Source organism: Somniosus microcephalus, chromosome 7 (assembly GCF_052327205.1).
Source record: "Somniosus microcephalus isolate GS21.2 chromosome 7, FLI_Smic_1.0, whole genome shotgun sequence".
In the NCBI taxonomy this organism is placed as follows: Eukaryota; Metazoa; Chordata; class Chondrichthyes; order Squaliformes; family Somniosidae; genus Somniosus; species Somniosus microcephalus.
This window is the reverse complement of record NC_140993.1, coordinates 163797036-163817066: the sequence shown is the minus strand read 5'-3', so window position 1 is coordinate 163817066 and position 20031 is coordinate 163797036. Positions and strand designations below refer to the sequence as shown.

Here is a 20031-nt window from a genome sequence, read left to right as displayed (position 1 = left end):
CAGATTAACTCCGACCACATTATATTTAAGAAAATGATGCTGAAAATGGTTGGAAATAAAGTACACAAATAAAATGTAAACTTGTTTTCTGTGGGACAGTACAGATTGATGTACTTCCTAGATCACAGGTGATCACAAAGGCTGGAGAGCATTTTGAAACCTGAAATTTCTTTGTCCACTTGCGTGTGCATTTACCAAGCTCATTACTTCCAAAACAACCCACTACTCCAGGATCATCCTAGAGAATAAAGATGACTTCTTTACTGCACTACTGGCCATCTCCTTAAACCCTTCCTTCTCCCCTGCCCCTTCCACCTTCACCTCCAACAGCAAATGCAAGGAGCTCACGGACTTTTGTCACTAAGAATTAAAAAAAAAAAAAAAAAAATTATTTATTCGTTCACGGGATATGGACGTTGCATTGCCCATCCCTAATTGAGAAGGTGGTGGTGAGCCGCCGCCTTGAACCACTACAGTCCCTGTGATGAAGGTACTCCAACAGTGCTGTTAGGTAGGGAGTTCCAGGATTTTGACCCAGTGACGCTGAAGGAACCGCGATGTATTTCCAAGTCAGGATGGTGTGTGACTTGCATTACAACAGTGACTACACTTCAAAAAGTACTTAATTGGCCGTAAAGCACTTTGAGATGTCTGGGGGTCGTGAAAGGCACTATATAAATGCAATTCATTATTTTCCTTCCCTCCCTCCTCCCCTCCCCAGTTTGGGAGCTGCTGTCGGTTAAGTACCCTTGGCAAGTTGCTGCAGTGCATCTTGCAGATGGTACACACGGCAGCCATGTTGCGCCAGTGGTGGAGTGAGTGAATGTTTAAGGTGGTGGATGGGTGGCCGATTAAGCGGGTTACTTTGTCCTGGATGGTGTCAAGCTTCAGTGTTGTTGGAGCTGCATTCATCCAGGCAATGAATTGGAGAGTACTCCATCACTCTCCTGACTTGTGCCTTTTGGTGGTGGAAAGACTTTGGGGTTTCAGGAGGTGAGACTCTTGCTGCAGAATACCCAGCTTCTGATCGGCTTTTGTAGCCACAGTATTTATGTAGCTGGTCCAGTTAAGTTTCTGATCAATGGTGAGCCCAGGATGTTGATTTTGGGGGATTAGATGATGGTGATGCCATTGAATGTCATGGGAAAGGTGGTTAGACACTCTTGTTGGAGATGGTCATTGCCTGGCACTTGTATGGTGTGAATGTTACTTGCCACTTATCAGCCCATGCCTGGATGTTGTCCAGCTCTTGCTGCATGTGGGTATGGACTGCTTCATTATCTGAGGAGTCGTGAATAGCACTTAACACTGTGCAATTATCAGCAAACATCTCCACTTCTGATCTTGTGATGGAGGATGGTCGGTGATGAAGCAGCTGAAGATGGTTGGGCCTAGGACACTACCTTGAGGAACTCCTGCAGCGATGTTCTGGGGCTGTGATGATTGACCTCCAACAACAACAGCCATCTTCTTTTGTGCCATGTATGACATAACATAAGAAATAGGAGCGGGAGTTGGCCATTCGGCCCTTCGAGCCTACTCTGCCGTTCAATGAGGTCATGGCTGATCTTCTGCCTCAACTCCATTCACCGGCCCTATCGCCGTATCCCTTGATTGCCCTTATTAGTCAGAAATCTATCTACTTCTGTTTTGAATATACCCAATGACTGAGCCTCCACAGCCCTCTGGGGTAGAGAATTCCAAAAATTCACCATCCTCTGTGAAGACATTTCTTCTCATCTCAGTCCTGAATGGCCTACCCTTTATCCTGAGGCTGTGGCCCCTGGTTCTAGACACCCCAGCCAAGGGAAACATTCTCCCAGCATCCACCCTATCAAGCCCTGTAATAATTTTGTATGCTTCAATGAGATCCCCTCTCATTCTTCTGAATTCAAGAGAATACAAGCCTAGTTTACTCAATCTCCTCTCATACGACAGTTCCGCCATCCCAGGAATCAATCTCATGAACCTTCGTTGCACTCCCTCTATGGCAAGTATATCCTTCCTTGGGTAAGGAGACCGAAATTGTACACAGTACTCCAGGTGTCGTCTCACCAAGGCCCTATAAAATTGTACTAAGACTTCTTTACTCCTGTACTCAAATCCTCTTGTAATGAAGGCCACTTTCAGTGACTCATGTACAAGAACACCCAGGTCCCTTTTGAGCATCTGCATTCCCCAATCTTTCACCATTTAGGAAATACTCTGCCTTTTTTTTTTCTACCAAAGTGGATAACTTCACATTTATCCACATTATATTGCATCTGCCATGTTCTCGCCCACTCACGGAGCCTGTCGAGATTCCCTTGAAGCCTCTTCACATCCTCTTCGTAACTGACACTGCCACCTAGCTTTGTATCATCAGCAAATTTGGAAATGTTACATTTAGTCCCCTCATCCAAATCGTTGATATAGATTGTGAATAGCTGGGCATCCCTTTTTTCCTAGTGCTCTGCTATTACATCCTTTATAATGGACTCTAGCATTTTCCCCACTACCGACGTCAGGCTTACCGGTCTGTAATTCCCCGTTTTCTCTCTACCACCCTTTTTGAACAGTGGGGTAACATTAGCTACCCGCCAATCCATGGGTACTGTTCCAGAGTCTATCGAATTTTGGAAGATGACCAGCAATGCATCTACTATTTCTAGGGCCACTTCCTTAAGTACCCTAGGATGTAGATTATCAGGCCCTGGGGATTTATCGGCCCTCAATCCCATCAATTTCCCTAACACCATTTCCCTACAAATACTGATTTCTATCAGTTCCTCCCTTTCATTAGACCCTATGTTCCCCGACATCTTTGGGAGGTTATCCTCAAAGAACTCCAATAGGTTTGTTAAGCAGGATTTCCCTTTCATAAATCCATGTTGACTCTGCCCAATCTTACTATTAGTTTCTAAGTGCCCAGTTATTGCATCCTTTATAATAGATTCCAGCATTTCCCCAACTACTGATGTGAGGCTAACAGGTCTGTAGTTCCCTGTTTTCTCTCCCCCTCTCAAATAGCGGGGTTACATTTGCTATCCTCCAATCTGCAGGAACCGTTCCAAAATTCTATAGATTCTGGAAGATGACAACCAATGCGTCCACTATCCCAATGGCGACCTCTTTCAAAGCCCTAGGTAATCAGGTCCTTGGGATTTATCGACTTTTAATCCCGTTAATTTTGCTAGTACTGTTTTTTTACTAATAATTTCTTTAAGTTCCTCATTCTCGCCACACCCTTGGTTTTCTTGTATTTCTGGGAGTTTTTTTGTGTTTTCCTCCGTGAAGACAGAAACAAAAGTATTAATTTAATTTCTCAGCCATTTCCTCATTCCCCATTATAAATTCTCCCGCCTCTGACAGTAAAGGACCTACATTTACTTTCACCAGTCTTTTCCTTTTCACATACCTATAGAAGCTTTTACAATCCGTTTTTATATTTTTCACTAGTTTGTGCTCATATTCCATTTTCCCTTTCTTGGTCCCCCTTTGCTGATTTCTAAAAAGTTCTCAATCCTCAGGCTGACTGCTTTTTCTGGCAACTTTAAGCTTCCTCCTTTGACTTCATACTAGCTTTAATTTCTTTTGTTAACCATGGTTGGATCACTTTTCCTTTTGGGTTTTTATGTCCTAGAGGAATATGTTTGTTGCAAATTATGCATTATTTCCTTGAATGTTAGCCATTGTATGTCCACCTTCATACCTTTTGTGTAGTCTCCCAATCTACCATGGCCAACTTGTCCCTTATACCCTTGTAGTTTCCTCTGTTTAGATTGAAGACCTTAGTTTGAGATTGGACTACATCACTCTCAAACTTAATGGCCCAGAAATTCCGACTTGCACTTACCTAGCGCGCCGGCCGTTGAGCTGTGGTCCCGCATGGGATTCCGATCCTGGGCCTCCTCCAACTGCTGGCGCGCAGTGCTTGCGTATCCCAAGTGCGCAGTTAGTTCGAAGCGTCCCCCTGGGATCACGTGGGCCATGGAGAGCCAATGGTAGCAGGGAAATGCCCATTCATAAAATTGACAGGAAGAGCTGTCAAAACTATAAATACTATAAGCCCCAAAACATAACTAAAACTTCAAATAATTTTTTTTTAAATCACATTTTTAAAATAACTATAAATTACATAAAATAACTTCTAAACAATTTAAATTTTTGAAAAAGTTATTTACATTTTCTAACGGGGCTAAAAATAAACTTACCTTTCTTTAAAGTATTTAAAAATAATAAACCTGTGGAAAAAAGTTTTAATTTTAATTAATTCACCACTTACCTTGTTAAAAGCAGGCCTTGTGCCTGCTTTTTAAAAGTGTCACTGCTGGAGACTTACTTTTTTTTTTCCAGGTTTCTCCGGGAGGGTAAGTTCCAGGCGCATGCGCTGCCTCCGACATACGCGTTCAACCTCTGAACCCGTTCCTTTAAGGGAACAGAAGTTCCGGTTTCCTGCGCATGCGCAGTGCATGCACGAAACCGGCACTTTCGTTGGGCCTACGCGTGAGTGCCCAGCGCGTACTCACCCGTGGAGACCTGAATTTCTGGGCCAATGTAAAATTCAATCATATTATGGTCACTTGTTCCTAAAGGCCCCTTTACCACAAGATTATTGATTAGCCCCTTTCTCATTACACAGTACCAGATCCCTGGTTGGTTCCTCCACATACTGATCCAGGAAACCATCTCTCATGCATTCCAAGAATTCGTCCTCCACACCATTTAGTGGTAATTTGATTTGCCCAATCAATATGTAGATTAAAGTCCCCCATGATTACCGTATTGCCCTTGTTACATGCACTTCTAATTTCTTGATTGATACTGTGCCCTACATTACCACTACTGTTTGTGGCCTATATGCAACTCCCACCAATGTTTTCTGCCCTTTGCTGTTTCTTAGCCAGTGGAGAGTTTTCCTCTGATTCCCATTGACTTCAATTTTACTAGGGCTCCTTGGTGCCACATTCGGTCAAATGCTGCCTTGATGCCAAGGGCAGTCACTCTCATCTCATCTCACCTCACCTCTGGAATTCAGCTCTTTTGTCCATGTTTGGAGCAAGTATGTAATGACGTCTGGAGCTGAGTGGTCCTGGCGGAACCCAAACTGAGCATTGGTGAGCAGGTTATTGGTGAGTAAGTGCCACTTGAGAGCACTGTCAACAACCCCTTCCATCACGTTGCTGATGATTGAGAGTAGGCTGAAGTGGCCGGATTGGGTTTATCCTACTTTTTGTGGACAGGACATAGCTGGGCAATTTTCCACTTTGTCGGGTAGATGCCAGTGTTGTAGCTGTACTAGAACAGCTTGGCTTGAGGCACGGCTAGTTCTGGAGCACAAATTTTCAGCACAACAGCCAGGGTGGCGTTGTGCCCCATAACCGTTGCTGTATCCATTGTGCTGAGTCGTTTCTTGATATCGTGTGGTGATTCAGACCATCCGTTCAGCTGTCTCTGCTGCTTTATCTGTTTTACCTTGTTCTCCCCTGCCGTATCCATAAACTTGTGTCTTCCTCTGGTTTCTCTCCTCTTCCCTATTGGCCTCTCTGAGCTCATCTTGTCAATGAGACCCACCTCCCTTTCCCTTGGCTCCATTCCCACTAAACTGCTGACCACCCAACTTCCCTTCCTGGCCCCCATGTTGGCTGATACTGTAAATGGTTCCCTCTGCCTTTGAAAACTGCCATGATCAACAGTCGGTGACATTTTTGCACCACGCATTCAGAGAGAGAGAGAGAGACTTCTGGAGAGATTCAACGCTGTGTGAAGGAGTTTTGAGTACTGAGCAGCACTTTGCAGGTTTATTTTGATTTGCCCTTCCTTGCTTCGCCAGTGCTCTGAGGTAGAGCCTCGCTCCTCGGCCTTTGCACCTTAAGACAGGTGTGACGCGCCTGATTTAGCGCTCCAATCACCTCCAGGGGCGATAAAAGCCAAGTTTGCTGTCGGAGGCAATAATTAGCGCCAGGCGCTAAACTTTGCGCACGGCCGATAATGGCGCCCCGAACGGGGCGATACTGAATTTTTCCCCCTCAATGTCTCCCAAATCTGTGTCCAGCTTTCCCACAACTCCATGTTTGAATCCGTTCAATAACGCTTGTATTCGTGCCGCAGCACTGAAATGCCCCCAATCAAAGTCACATGACGTCCTCTGAGACTGTGAACATGGTGGATTATAACTCCTCCTCATCCTTGACCTCTCCTACAGCCTTTGACTTACCTATGTGAACGTAGCCACAGGATCTACATCAACGGCTTCTCTTCCCACCCCTCAGTTACTTCTGAAGTTTCCATGGATCTATTCTCTGCTCCCTCCAGTTCCTTGACTGCATGCTGGCCCTTGGTGTCATCTTCTACGCAAACACTTAGGATACCAAGCTCTACCTCTCATCACCACTGTTGTCCCCTTCACTGCCTCTGTTTGTTTTCTTGTCAAACATGCAGTCTTGGATGAGCTGCAGTTTATCCCAGTTAAACATTGGTAACACCGAAGCCATCATCTTTGACCCCTGCCACAAACCCCATACCCTTGCCACCAATTCCAATCTCTCCCCGAACATTGACTCAAGCTGAACCAGACTATTTGCAACCTCAACATTTGACTTCGACCTGAACTTCCGACCACACATCCTGTCCATCACACAGACCGCCTATTTCCACCTCCATAACATTCTACACCTCTGTCCTACCTCGTCCCATCTACTTCTGAAACCCGCATCCATACCTTTGTCCTCTAGACTTGACTATTCCAATTCTCTCCTGGCCAACCTCCCATCCTCCACTTTCCATAAACTTCAGCTCATCCAAAACTCTGCTGCCCAATTCTATCCTGCACCAAGTCCTGCTGACCTACATTGGCTCCCAGTTCCCCAGTGGCTCCAATTTAAAATTCTCATCTTTGTGTTTAAATCCCTTCATGATCTCATCTGTCCCTATCTTTCTAACCTCCACCAACCCTACATCCCTGCCCCAAAATCTGTGTTCCTCCGACTCTGGGCTTTTATGCTCCCCTCCCCCAATTCACCCCACCACTGCTGGTTGCATCTTCAGCCGCATAGACCCCATGATCTGGAATTCCCTGCCTAAGCCTCTTCGCCTCTCTGCCTTTAAGACCCCCTTAAAATTCATCTTTTTGACAAAGTATTTGGCCACCCTGTCTAATATTCTACATCATTGCCTCTGTGTCGACTTTTTTTTATATAACAACTCGTGCTTTGGGACATTTTTCTATGTTAAAGGTGCTATATAAATGCAAGTTGTTCTTGCTCTCCTTCACCTTTTAACCCTCCGCAATCTTGCTACTCAGTGGGTCTCCATTCTCAACCTGCCAGGCTGTGGGATATTGCTAAATTTGGAAATCTATGCTGATCTGTCTCAAAATATGATTGAAATCAAGTGTTGATTATGTGGGTAATTGAAGGAGCAGTTACATATCCCATCACTTAATTGTTTTCCTTAACAAAAAGTTAGCGAGATGGCAAGAGTGTTATGTTGACGTGGATGTGTGATAAATAACTAGAGTTCCATACAGACCACGTAATTTATTTTATGTTTACAGGTGGATTGTAGACATGGAAGGAGCTCCTGGCACATTATATGAAGGGGAGAAATTTCAGCTTCTCTTCAAGTTCAGCAGTCGTTACCCTTTTGATTCACCTCAGGTAATACTTGTACACAGATAGAACCTGATGACTGCAATGTTTATTCCTGTAAGTGTATGTTTAACTACTTAATAGGAAATTGGTAAAATTAATGATATAAAATAACGCACTAAATCAAAGTAAGAACTATATGAAAATCCCATGTTTTATCATCTATTCTACAGTTTGGTGACCAACATATTACGCAATCACATTTTAAATTCACTTGAAAGCACTAGCTGATGAAAATTATTTGCAGAGTTTTGATAAATTTATACTAATTCCATTTCATGTGATTTTAAACCTTGACAGTTGCATTTTTTTGTTTGTTCAGCAAAAATTCAGTCTCCTAGAAGCTATCCGCATTGAGTCTCCCAAGCAGTAAAGAACTCCTTGAACAATGAATGTGGTGAATCTGTCTCTCTAGCTAGCTGTGGCTAATGAGCATTCATCAGTACATTCCCCATTCTGAATGCTAATATCAGCTGGCTAGTATTGAATATTTTAGGTACATTGAGCACCATGAACCAAATCTAGTAATAGAAATAACTAGTGGTCCCTACTCAATAGATTGGCAGCTGACTGGAGATGGCTATGTTTTCTGAACAGTCTTTTTCTGTCCAAGAAACCATGTTTCTCTGAGACTGAATTAGTGCAGCAAACTGGGGAGCCATCTTAATTGTCTTTCTGGGCACAATAAATTGAAGGTACAGGTGCTTCCTCAAGTATTAGTTTTAAATTAAACCTAAAACATTAAATTGACATTATTAACCTAATGTAAAATAAAGTTGGTCATGTATCTGTTCATAATAGCCCTAATTTGAAGCAGTCAGAGAAAAGTTAGCGACATAGTCTGTCTCATGAGCATCTTTTCACAAGTAATGAGGCTACTCTTGTATTTTAATACTTCAAAATCACTAATACCACGATGGAGTGTCATTGAAGTACATGTTAGATATTCCTGCTGTCAGTGGCACTTAGCAATGTAAACAACCTGATCTCCATAGTTCTGATACCTCTACTCGTGGCTCACGAAATGCCGAGTAGGTTTGTGCGCCTTGGTGCATTTATGGCGCATGCATACGATGAAGAGAACAAGCTCAGCACTGAAAACATTGGCAAACTACATTGCAAAAAGCTGGAGAATCTGATGGAAGAAGTAACTTTATTTAATTTACATTAAACTCCTTTTTATGTGAGCTACTAAAGGGCATTTCCCCATAACTGTCCCCAACTAAAAATGATTAGGAGCATCCTGTCATGACATTCTAGCATGATGACTTGTGCTGTTCTCTGTATTTTTGCAGCAGCATGCAATGGGCTTACGGAGAGCAGAAACTGTCTGCATAATATATATTACACTAGAGTTTCAATCTTCCTTAAATTGGCAAATTGTGCCATGCGACTGGAGAGTAGCCATTGCAATAACTTTGTTTAAGATTAGAGAGAATGATAAATCAGATCACTGTAGACCAGTTAGCCTGAGTGTGCAGACTACGTGCGAGGGAGACAGTCGGCAAGCGACACAACGAATGAGTGATGTCAGAATTCAAAGGTGTCGCTGGCACAAGGGAGCTGAGAGGTGAGTATTGGTGTTAAGTTTTTTTTGTTCTGTTTTGAGTATATTTCTGCTAAGTAGTTTATAGCCTATCTAATAGAGGGAAGAGCTGATTGGTGGTTAGCTGTTGAGTGTTTCTTAAGTTTTAAGTTTATTTCTGCTAAATTGCCTCCATAGTCTGGTAGATAGAGGCATGCCAAGGCAGCTCAGTCCCGTGATTTGCACATCCTGTGCCATGTGGGAAATCCTGGACGCATCTTGGATGATGACTATAGGGGAATCAAGAGATATGGAGATCGGGCGGGATAGTGGAGTTGAGGTTGATGATCAGCCATGATCTTATTGAATGAAGGAGCAGGCTCGAGGGGCTGTATGGCCTACACCTCTTCTGTTCTTCTGTTCTTATGAAACAAAAAAAGAGGGTGTATGATGAATGTCAGGTGAATTCTTCAAGGGTGAACCAGACCAAATACAATAAGTTGAGAGGGGAAGTGAAGATGAAAATAAGATTGGCAAAGAGAGAATATGAGAGTAGAATGGTGGTTAACATAAAAGGGAACCCCAAAATCTTCTACCGGCATGTAAACAGTAAGCGGGTAGTAAGAGGTGGGGTGGGGTCTATTCGGGACAAAGAAGGTGATACAGGTAGACTATCCTTTATCCGAAAACCTCGGGACCAGCCGAGTTTCGGATAAAGGAGAATTTCGGATTTCGGAAGGTGGGTCGGCGGGGGTCCGCGGCGGGGGTCGTGCGCACGACTTGCGCTGACGCTCAGCGTAAGTCAGTCGGGGTCGGGGCCGGGGCCGGCGGGGTACGCGGGAGGGTCGGCGGTTGTCGGGGCTGGCGGGGTCGGCGGTTGTCGGGGTCCGCGGGGGGGTCGGCGGGGGCGGGGGGGTCGGCGGTTGTCGGGGCTGGCGGGGTCGGCGGTTGTCGGGGCCGGCGGGGTCCGCGGGGGGGTCGTGCGCACGACTTACCCTTTATCCGAACTTCCGAAACCGGAACCCTCTAAAAACCGAAGGTTTTTTCGTTCGTACGCACGACTTACGCTGAACGAAAAAACCTTCGGTTTTTAGAGGGTTTCGGTTTTCGGAAGTCCGGATAAAGGGTAGTCTACCTGTATATGCTTAGAGGCGCAGGGCAAGGCTAGAATACTCGGAGTACTTTGTATCGGTGTTTACTAAGGAGGTGGATGCTGACAAAATATCGGTAGAAGTGGAAAAGGTCAAAGCAATGGAAGGGGTGAAAATTGATAGACAGGATGTACTAGAAAGGCTGGGTATGCTTAGAGTGGATAAGTCACCTGGTGCAGTTGGCTTGCATCCCAGGTTGCTAAGGGAATTGGAGGAGATAGCGGAAGGGCTTGCCATAATTTTCCAATCTTCCCTAGATGCGGGGGAGGTGCCTGAGGATTGGAAAATGGCAAATGTGACACCATTGTTCAAGAAAGGTGTAAGAACAATCCTAGTAACTACAGGCCGGTCAGTTTAACATCGGTGGTGGGTAAAATTCTAGAAACAATAATCAAGGAAAAAATTAACAGGCACTTGGTGAGGTTTAAGCTAATTAAGGAGAACCAACACGGATTTGTAAAAGGCAGATCGTGTTTGACTAATCTAATTGAATTTTTTGATGAAGTAACAGGGAGGATTGATGATGGGAATGCAATGGATGTTGTCTACATGGATTTTAGGAAGGCGTTCGACAAGGTACCACATAGAAGGCTGGTTAACAAGCTTGGATAAGAACAGAAATCAGCGAGTTGTGGTAAATGGCTGTTTTTCAGACTGGAGGATGGTAGACAGTGGTGTTCCCCAAGGGTCAGTGCTGGAGCCACTACTTTTTTTGATATATATATGAATGACCTGGATATTGGAATACGGAGTAGAATTTTTAAATTTGCCGATGACTCCAAACTTGGGGGTGTGGCAAACAATGAGGATGATACCAATCAATTGCAGCAGGACATAGAAAGGCTAACAGAATGGGCAGAGAAGTGGCAGATGAAATTTAATACAGAGAAGTGTGAGGTGATGCATTTTGGCGGAAGGAACAGGGAGAGGCAAAATACACTTAATGGCACAGTTTTAAAGAGTGTGCAGGGACAGAGGGACCTGGGAGTTAATGTGCATAGGTCCCTGAAGGTGGCGGGCCATATTGAGAGTGTGGTAGTAAAGCATATGGGATTTTGGGCTTCATAAATGGAGGTATTGAGTACAAAAGTAGTGAAGTTATGCTAAACATTTATACAGTGCTGGTTAGGCCACAACTGGAGTATTGCATCCAGTTCTGGTCACCACACTTCAGGAAGGATGTGAAGGCCCTTGAGAGGGTGCAGAGGAGATTTACCAGAATCATTTCGGGGATGGGGGATCTTAGCTACAAGGACAGGTTGGAGAAGCTGGATTTGTTTTCATTAGAGCAAAGGAGGTTGAGGGGTGATTTGATAGGTGTACAAGATTATGACTGGTTGGTTTGGATAGGCTAGATGGGGAAAGGCTGTTCCCACTAGTTGATGGTACAAGGACTAGGGGACACAGATTTAAGGTTTTGGGCAAGAGATACAGGGGGTATGTGAGGAAAAGCTTTTTTACACAGCAAGTGGTGAGGACCTGGAACTCGCTGCTGAAGGAAGTGGAGACACTCAATGTTTTCAAGGGGCGACTGGATAGGCACTTGCAGGGCTGCGGGGGAATGCGACTGACTGGATTGCTCTGCAGAGAGCCGGCATGGACTCGATGGGCCGAATGGTCTCCTTCTGTGCCGTTATGACTCTATGGCCTAGAAATTGGGTTGGTAGCGCCGGCGCTGAGCGCCTAAAGAGACCTAGAATTGGGGCGAAGCCCTATGTTGGGGCGGACGCTATGAAGATAGCGCCAACTCAGATATTGACTATACATTTAGCGCCTGCGCAAAGTGTTTGCGCGCGCCCGCGAGCGCAAGCGGCTCATGACGTCATTTCAGTGTGCAACGCCTTTTAGGAGCGCCTGATCGCATATTGGGTGGCGCCCGGAGCCTTAGCGCCCAGCGCTATTAGTGACAGTTCGAGGGAGGGCTAACAGGCCCTTCTTGGAGGATGGGGGCGCTATTTAAAGGGGACAGCTCTAGTGCAGAATCTTCTGCCACTTGGCCTGCTCATTGCGATCACTGCTAGAGAGAGTTGGCGAGCTAATGTGGAGCGGAGTTCTGGAAATTTAGCTTTACAGTACTTGGGACCTTCAACCCTGTCCGAAGCACTTGCAGCACTACACCTAAAAGCCTTTTGACCAACTGGCATCGGAATGGGAGCTTGGTTGGAGGGCCACGGCCTCATCACCCAACACTGTGAAGGGGCAGAGAAACGGCGGGAGAGGGGGCCGGGATTGGCCAGAAGGAGGAGGGGCAATGGAGGTCGGCCAGTCCGACGGGATGCTGCGAGGGTCTTTAGGCAGCAGGTGACAAGCCTTGACATGTCGGAGGAGCAGTGTTTGGAAAGGCTCCGAATCTGGAGGGACATTGTTACTGATCTGTGCCACCTGCTTGGTCAGGATCTGCAGCCGCGTGAACGCTGCAGAACCTCTCTGTCCGTGATGGCTAAACTGACTGATGGCCTCCATTTTTATGCCAACGGATCCTTTCAGTCAGCCATTGGGGACAATGCGACTGCCACTCAGGCTGCAGTCCACTGTTGCATCCGGCAAGTGACAGATGCCCTTTATAGGCGAACGCATCAATTCATTACCTTCCCTCGAACCCTGCACAAGCAGGCGGAGGAGTATGAGGAGTAAGATGGAAGGGCTGCTGAAAGTGGAAGGTCCATATGTCATAGGCTCCTCTGGACTCCTGTCGACACCCCTGTGGCGGAATGATGAGAGTCTTAACTCATGCGCACTTTGGATGTTTGAGGGCCTCTGAATGCCAGCATCACTGAAACTAGTCACATGCACCATGCCACATTGAAACTTCTGTTTATTGACACAAAAGTCTTTCATTACAGCTAAACAACGTAATGTTAGCAGAAACCATAACTTTCAAAAAAACTGTGAACTGTTCGGCAAAGCCGCAAAACTCAACCAACCTTCTGCAAATATAACAGCAGGTGAGGGTGTCCTTGAATTTGGACAAACAAACGTCTCGGCACCTCCCTCTACAACTGGCCCCTTGAGGGAGAACGACTTCTCTTTCGCGCCTGGCCCCTTCCCTCCCTGCTGCTCCTATGTAATTGGACCCCAGTGGCGGGCTCAAGGCTGGGGGATGCCTCCTGACTGTCTGGAAGCGCAGAAGCCCCTGAGGGACGGCCTGGCCGACCTCTGGGCTTGGAGGGTGCGGACGCAGGATGCTTGCTGTGACCATGGCTGGAAGCAGTGTGGCCTGCAGGTGGTGGCAGCTGCAATGCAGGCGTCCCAGCGCTGGCATGTGCAATGGTCTCCTGCTGAGAGAGGACACCTGCACCATGGTCGGATGACACACTGGCTATCTGAGGGGAGCGGCTTGGCTCATCCGCCACAATCGCATGCTCCACTGATTCCTGGCCTTGTACGGGAGTGGAAGGGCCCGGGGTGATCCTGTCTGATGCAGAGAGGGTGGCTGCAGTGAGAGATCGCGTTGCGTCAATCTGGCTGTGGAGGAGCCCAGCAAGTGACTGCGTGGCAACAGTGAGGACCTGGGTGCCAGTGCTTCGGAGAAGGCCTGGACAGTTCTTCCCATAGCTTCGGAGAAGCCAGGTGCCGACCGCTCCACTGCCTCGGACAAGCCCTGCACAGACCTTTCCAGGGATTGTCCGAAGCCCTGAACAGTCCTTTCCATAGCCGACTCAAAGCCGTGGACAGTCCTCTCCATTGTTGGGCCGAACACCTGGAGAGTCCTCTCCATTGTTGCCCCAAAGCCCTGCAGAGTCCTCTCCATTGTTGCCCTGAAGTCCAACATACTCCTAGCCAATGAATCTATTGACTCGGGCATCTTCTCCACTGCAGCCATCAGCTCCGTGTGTCTGAGCCGGGCCTGTTTGCTCATCTCAGCCAGGCGACGGACCTCATCTGCACTCTGTGCAGCAGTCATTACGACCTGCCTTGCCCTGCGGGGAGACGGTGGCCGCACTTGCCTATCCCCCGTGCGTGGCTGCATGCCGCTTGGTCCGGCAACTGGTTCATCCTCAGAGCCCCCGCCTCCCCCCCCCCCCCCCCCCCCTCCCCTCCAGGGGACTACTATCCCCAGTCTGTAGATGTGTCAGCTCCCCGGATTCTGCAATGGCTGGTCCGGATTCCTCCTGGTCCTCTCCTCCGGTGGCACTGGCACTGGCAGCTTCAGCGCATTGAGCCTGAGTTGGTGCTGCTTCATCTGAAAGTGGGAGGTGGAAGAGTGGCTTTAGCAAAAGGACAGCTTTGCTGAAAGGCTCTGACATGGCTGCACACTGAGGATGCATGCTGGCGGGGGGACCAAGTGGAAGGCAACAGGTGAAAAAGCTGAGTCTTCCCTTGGCTGTCGGTAATGGGGTCGGCAGATGCAGTGGTCACAGGACCAGACAGACGTCCTCCAAGTATCTGGTGCACTATCTCCTCCAGATCCGTGAGAGTGACCACTTGTGGAGGTCCGCCACCGGTTCGACGCTGCTCCTTTCGAATCATCGCCAGCTTGGACTGCAGGGGAAAGAAGGGGAAGTTCTGTAACATGATGCCTTGAGACCTCATCGCATGCCCCCCATGGTGCAAGAGCCCTTACATGAGGCCTTGAGACATCTGTCCATGTGTGTGGCCAGAAAGGGCCATGGGTGCTTGCTGACAGATGGCCATTGGGGCATCATGGCAACAGGGTGCCCGAAGTCAGCTGCAGATGGAGGGAAGCACAAGTTTGGTAAACCATCACTCACCCTAACGATCCATGTGAGGTCGTTGAATTTCTTCCTGCACTGAACAGGGGTCCTGGTCGCCATGCTGCTGGAGTTGACCCTCACAGCAACCTCCCCCCAAGATCGTCGGTAAGCCTTCTGATTCGGCCTCTTGCCATTATCCGGATACAGGACCTCTCGACTGTGTTCAACTGCAGCCACCAAGTGGTCCAGGGCCTCAGTGCTGAAGCGCTCTGCTCTCTGTCTAACCTTCTCCATGATGAACAAGCTGGTACCGCCAGACAAGGGCGAGCGCCGAATCTGAGGCTTACAGGGCGTTGGGTGTTGAAGCTCAGGCTGACTGACCCACCCCTTTAAGAGCTGGCCGGCGCCTGGAGGTCTCGTGCTTTCCCGTAATTGAGTTCACCTGCGCTGCGCCCGTCCGCGTCGATATTGAGTAGCGCTTGACCTTTTGCGCCTGAAGAGCACCGTGCAACGGCTGATTTAGCGCCTCAATCCCCTTTGGGGGCGATGCAACCCAATATCGCGCCAGGTGGCGATAAGTTTTGTCTGGCTATAAACTTTGCGCATCGCCAGTTCTAACGCCTCAAGCGGGGCTATACCCAATTTCTAGGCCTATGACTCTAATGTCAGTTGTGGGTAAATTCTTAGAATCCATAAATAGATGTAAAATTTGTCAGTATTTAGAAATGCATGGATAAATCGATGGAAACCAGCATTAAAAACAAATCATGTTTGACGAATTTCATAGCATTTTGGGTATAGGGAGCATAATTTCAAACAACACCAAAGTAGAGGATTTGGCAGACAACAAAGAGGACTGCAAAAGACTTCAGGAAAACAGGGTAGTGGAATACAGATCCCCAGGCAGATGTGAAGTAATATATTTTGGGAATATACACTCCATGCAAAGACCCTTAAGGATGTGGATGAATAGAAACCAAGGAATACAAATACATAATTCCCTGAAAGTGCAGAGAGATGAAGCCAACAGCATTTTGGGTATTATAGGTAGGGGCATAGAGTACAAGAGGAAAAAATGAGTAATGGAAAAACAGGCTAGAGACTTTAGGATAGTTTGTCCATGCAGGAGCAGATGAGTGCAACTTGGTGGATCTGCAAAATTACTTTTATCACATTAATGAAAATTCCAGTACAGTTTTATTCTAGATAATGATACCAGGCAAACTTCAACATATTGAATATCAATATCTAATTTTTTTTAATCAATTATTTGTTTTGATAGCTAAAGAAAGACAGACTTGCATTGAAACAGCGCCTTTCACGAGCACTGGACATCCCAAAGCGCTTTACAGCCAATGAAGTACTTTTTTTTTTTTAAGTGTAGTCCCTGTTGTGATGTAGGAAACGCGGCAGCCAAATTGCACACAGCAAGCTCCCATAAACAGCAATTTGATAATGACCAGATAATTTTTTTTAGTGATGTTGATTGAGGGATAAATATTGGCCAGGATACCGGGGATAACTCCCCTGCTCTTCATCGAAATAGTGCCATGGGATCTTTTAAGTCTACCTGAGAGAACATGTCCACCTGTTTAACAACTGGAGGGAAATGTACACTGTTGTCCCCCAAGGGCCGGTGTTGGGACCACTGCACTTTGATACATATTAATGACCTGGACTTAGACATACAGGGCGTCATTTCAAAGTTTGCAGATGACTCAAAACTCTGAAATGTAGTAAACAGTGAGGAGGATAGTAACAGACTTCAGGAAGACATCGACAAACTGGTGAAATGGAAGACACATGGCAGGTGAAATTTCACAGTGTGAAGTAATTCATTTTGGTAGGAAGAATGAGGAGAGGCGATAAACTAAAAAGTACAATTTTAAAGGTGCAGGAACAGAGAGGTCCTGAGGGTGTATGTACACATTTGAAGGTGGCAGGACAAGTTAAGAAGGCTGTTAAAAATGCATACGGAATCCTTGGCTTTATAAATGAGGTATAGAGTACAAAATCAAGGAAGTTATACTCCATCTTTATAAAACACTGGTGAGGCCCCAGCTGGAGTATTGTGGCCAATTATGGGCACCACACTTAGAAGGAAGTTAAGGCCTTAGAGAGGCTGCAGAGGGGATGTACCAGGGATGAAAGACTTCAGTTATATGAAAAGACTATAGAAACTGGGTTTGTTCTTTGAGCAGAGAAGGTTAACAGGAGATTTGATAGAGGTGTTCAAAATCTTGAAGGGTGTTGATACAGTAAATAAGTAGAATCGGTTTCCAGTGGCAGAAGGGTCGGTAAGCAGAGGGCACAGATTTACGGTAATTGGCAAAAGAACCAACGGCAACAATGGCTAACATTCAAGGAAATAATGCATAATTTGCAACAAACATATATTCCTCTAGGGCATAAAAACCCAAAAGGAAAAGTGATCGAACCATGGCTAACAAAAGAAATTAAAGCTAGTATTAAGTCAAAGGAGGAAGCTTATAAAGTTGCCAGAAAAAGCGGTCAGCCTGAGGATTGGGATCTTTTTTAGAAATCAGCAAAGGGGGACCAATAAATTGATAAAGAAAGGGAAAATGGAATATGAGCACAAACTAGCGAAAAATATGAAAACGGATTGTAAAAGCTTCTATAGGTATGTGAAAAGGAAAAGACTGGTGATGATAAATGTAGGTCCTTTACAGTCAGAGATGGGAGAATTTATAATGGGGAATGAGGAAGTAGCTGAGAAATTAAATAAATACTTTGTTTCTGTCTTCACGGAGGAAGACACAATAAAAAAACCTCCAGGAAATACGAGAAAACCAAGTGTGTGACGAGAATGAGGAACTTAAAGAAATTATTATTAGTAAAAAAACAGTACTAGCAAAATTAACTGGACTAAAAGTCGACAAATCCCAAGGACCGGATGACCTACATCCTAGGGTTTTGAAAGAGGTGGCCATGGGAATAGTGGGCACATTGGTTGTCATTTTCCAAAATACTATAGATTCTGGAACAGTTCCTGCAGATTGGAGGATAGCAAATGTAACCCCGCTATTTAAGAAAGGAGGGAGAAAACCGGGAACTACAGACCTGTTAGCCTCACATCAGTAGTTGGGGAAATGCTGGAATCTATTATAAAGGATGCAATAACTGGGCACTTAGAAACTAATAGTAAGATTGGGCAGAGTCAACATGGATTTATGAAAGGGAAATCCTGCTTAACAAACCTATTGGAGTTCTTTGAGGATGTAACTAGTGGAGTAGACAAAGGGGAACCGGTAGATGTGGTGTATCTGGATTTTCAGAAGGCCTTCGATAAGGTCCCACACAAGAGGTTGGTGAACAAAATTAGGGCACATGGAATTGGGGGTAATATACTAGCATGGATTGAGAATTGGTTAACAGACAGAAAACAAAGAGTAGGGATAAACCGGTCTTTTTCAGGATGGCGGGCTGTGACTAGTGGGATTCTGCAAGGGTCGATGCTTGGGCCCCAGCTATTCACAATCTATGTCAATGATTTGGATGAGGGGACTAAATGTAACATTGCTAAATTTGCTGATGATACAAAGCTAGGTGGCAGTGTCAGTTGCGAAGAGGATGTGAAGAGGCTTCAAGGGGATCTCGACAGGCTCCGTGAGTGGGCGAGAACATGGCAGATGGAATATAATGTGGATAAATGTGAAGTTATCCACTTTGGTAGAAAAAAAACAAAGGCAGAGTATTTCCTAAATGGTGAAAGATTGGGGAATGCAGATGCTGAAAGGATCATGAGTCACTGAAAGTGAATGTGCAGGTGCAGCAAGCCATTAGGAAGGCAAATGGTATGCTGGCCTTCATTACAAGAGGATTTGAGTACAGGAGTAAAGAAGTCTTACTCCAATTATATAGGGCTTTGGTGAGACCACACCTGGAGTACTGTGTACAATTTTGATCTTACCTAAGGAAGGATATACTTGCCATAGAGGGAGTGCAACAAAGATTCACGAGACTGATTTCTGGGATGGCAGGACTGTCTTATGAGAAGAAACTTAGTAAACTAGGCCTCTATTCTCTTGAATTCAGAAAAATGAGAGGGGATCTCATTGAAACATACAAAATTATTACAGGGCTTGATATGATGGATGCTGGGAGAATGTTTCCCTTAGCTGGGGAGTCTAGAACCAGGGGCCACAGCCTCAGGATAAAGGGTAGGCCATTCAGGACTGAGATGAGAAGACATTTCTTCATACAGAGGGTGGTGAATCTTTGGAATTCTCTACCCCAGAGGGCTGTGGAGGCTCAGTCATTGGGTATATTCAAAACAGAAGTCAATACATTTCTGACTAGTAAGGGCATCAAGGGATATGGCGATAGGGCCGGTGAATGGAGTTGAGGCAGATGATCAGCCATGATATCATTGACTGGCGGAGCAGGCTCGAAGGGCCGAATGGCCTACTCCTGCTCCTATTTCTTATGATCTTAGAATACCCAGTCCCTGACCTGCTCTTCTAGGCACAGTATTTATGTGGCTGGTTTCTAGTCACTGGTGACCCCCAGGATATGGATGGTGGGGGATTCGGCGATGGTTCTGCTGTTGAATACCATGGGGCAGTGGTTAGACTACCGCTTGTTGGAGATAGTCATTGCCTAGCACTTGTGTGGCAAGAATGTTACTTGCCACTTATCAGCCCAAGCCTGAATGTCATCCAGGTCTTGCTGCATGCGAGCACGGACTGCTTCATTATCTGAGGAGTTACTGAAGCAGCTGAAGATGGTTGGACCTAGAACACTGCCCTGAAGAACTCTTGCAGCAGTGTCCTGGGGCTGTGATGATTGGCCTCCAGCAACCTCAACCATCTTCCTTTATGCTAGTTATGTCTCCAGCCAGTGGAAAGTTTTCCCCCCTGATTCCCATTGACTTCAATTTTATTTGGGCTTCTTGATGCCACACTCATTCAAATGCTGCCTTGATGTCAAGGGCAGTCACTCACCTCACCTCTGGACTTCAGCTCTTTTGTCCATGTTTGGACCATGGCTGTAATGAAGTCTGGAGCGGAGTGCTTCTGGCGGAACCCGAACTGAGCATCAGTGAGTAGGTT

The 20031-nt window shown here is 46.1% G+C and overlaps 1 protein-coding gene across 4 annotated transcripts in view; it reads left to right on the top strand.

The window, feature by feature from the left end:
• Nucleotides 1-20031, top strand: part of ube2wb (ubiquitin conjugating enzyme E2 Wb) — a 110875-nt gene that overhangs the window by 32330 nt on the left and 58514 nt on the right. For all 4 annotated transcript variants that reach the window (XM_085993172.1, XM_085993171.1, XM_085993174.1 and 1 more), the window contains one exon: nt 7535-7637. In XM_085993172.1, the coding sequence (XP_085849298.1) occupies nt 7535-7637 (103 nt within the window). The remainder of the gene's footprint in view (nt 1-7534; nt 7638-20031) is intronic.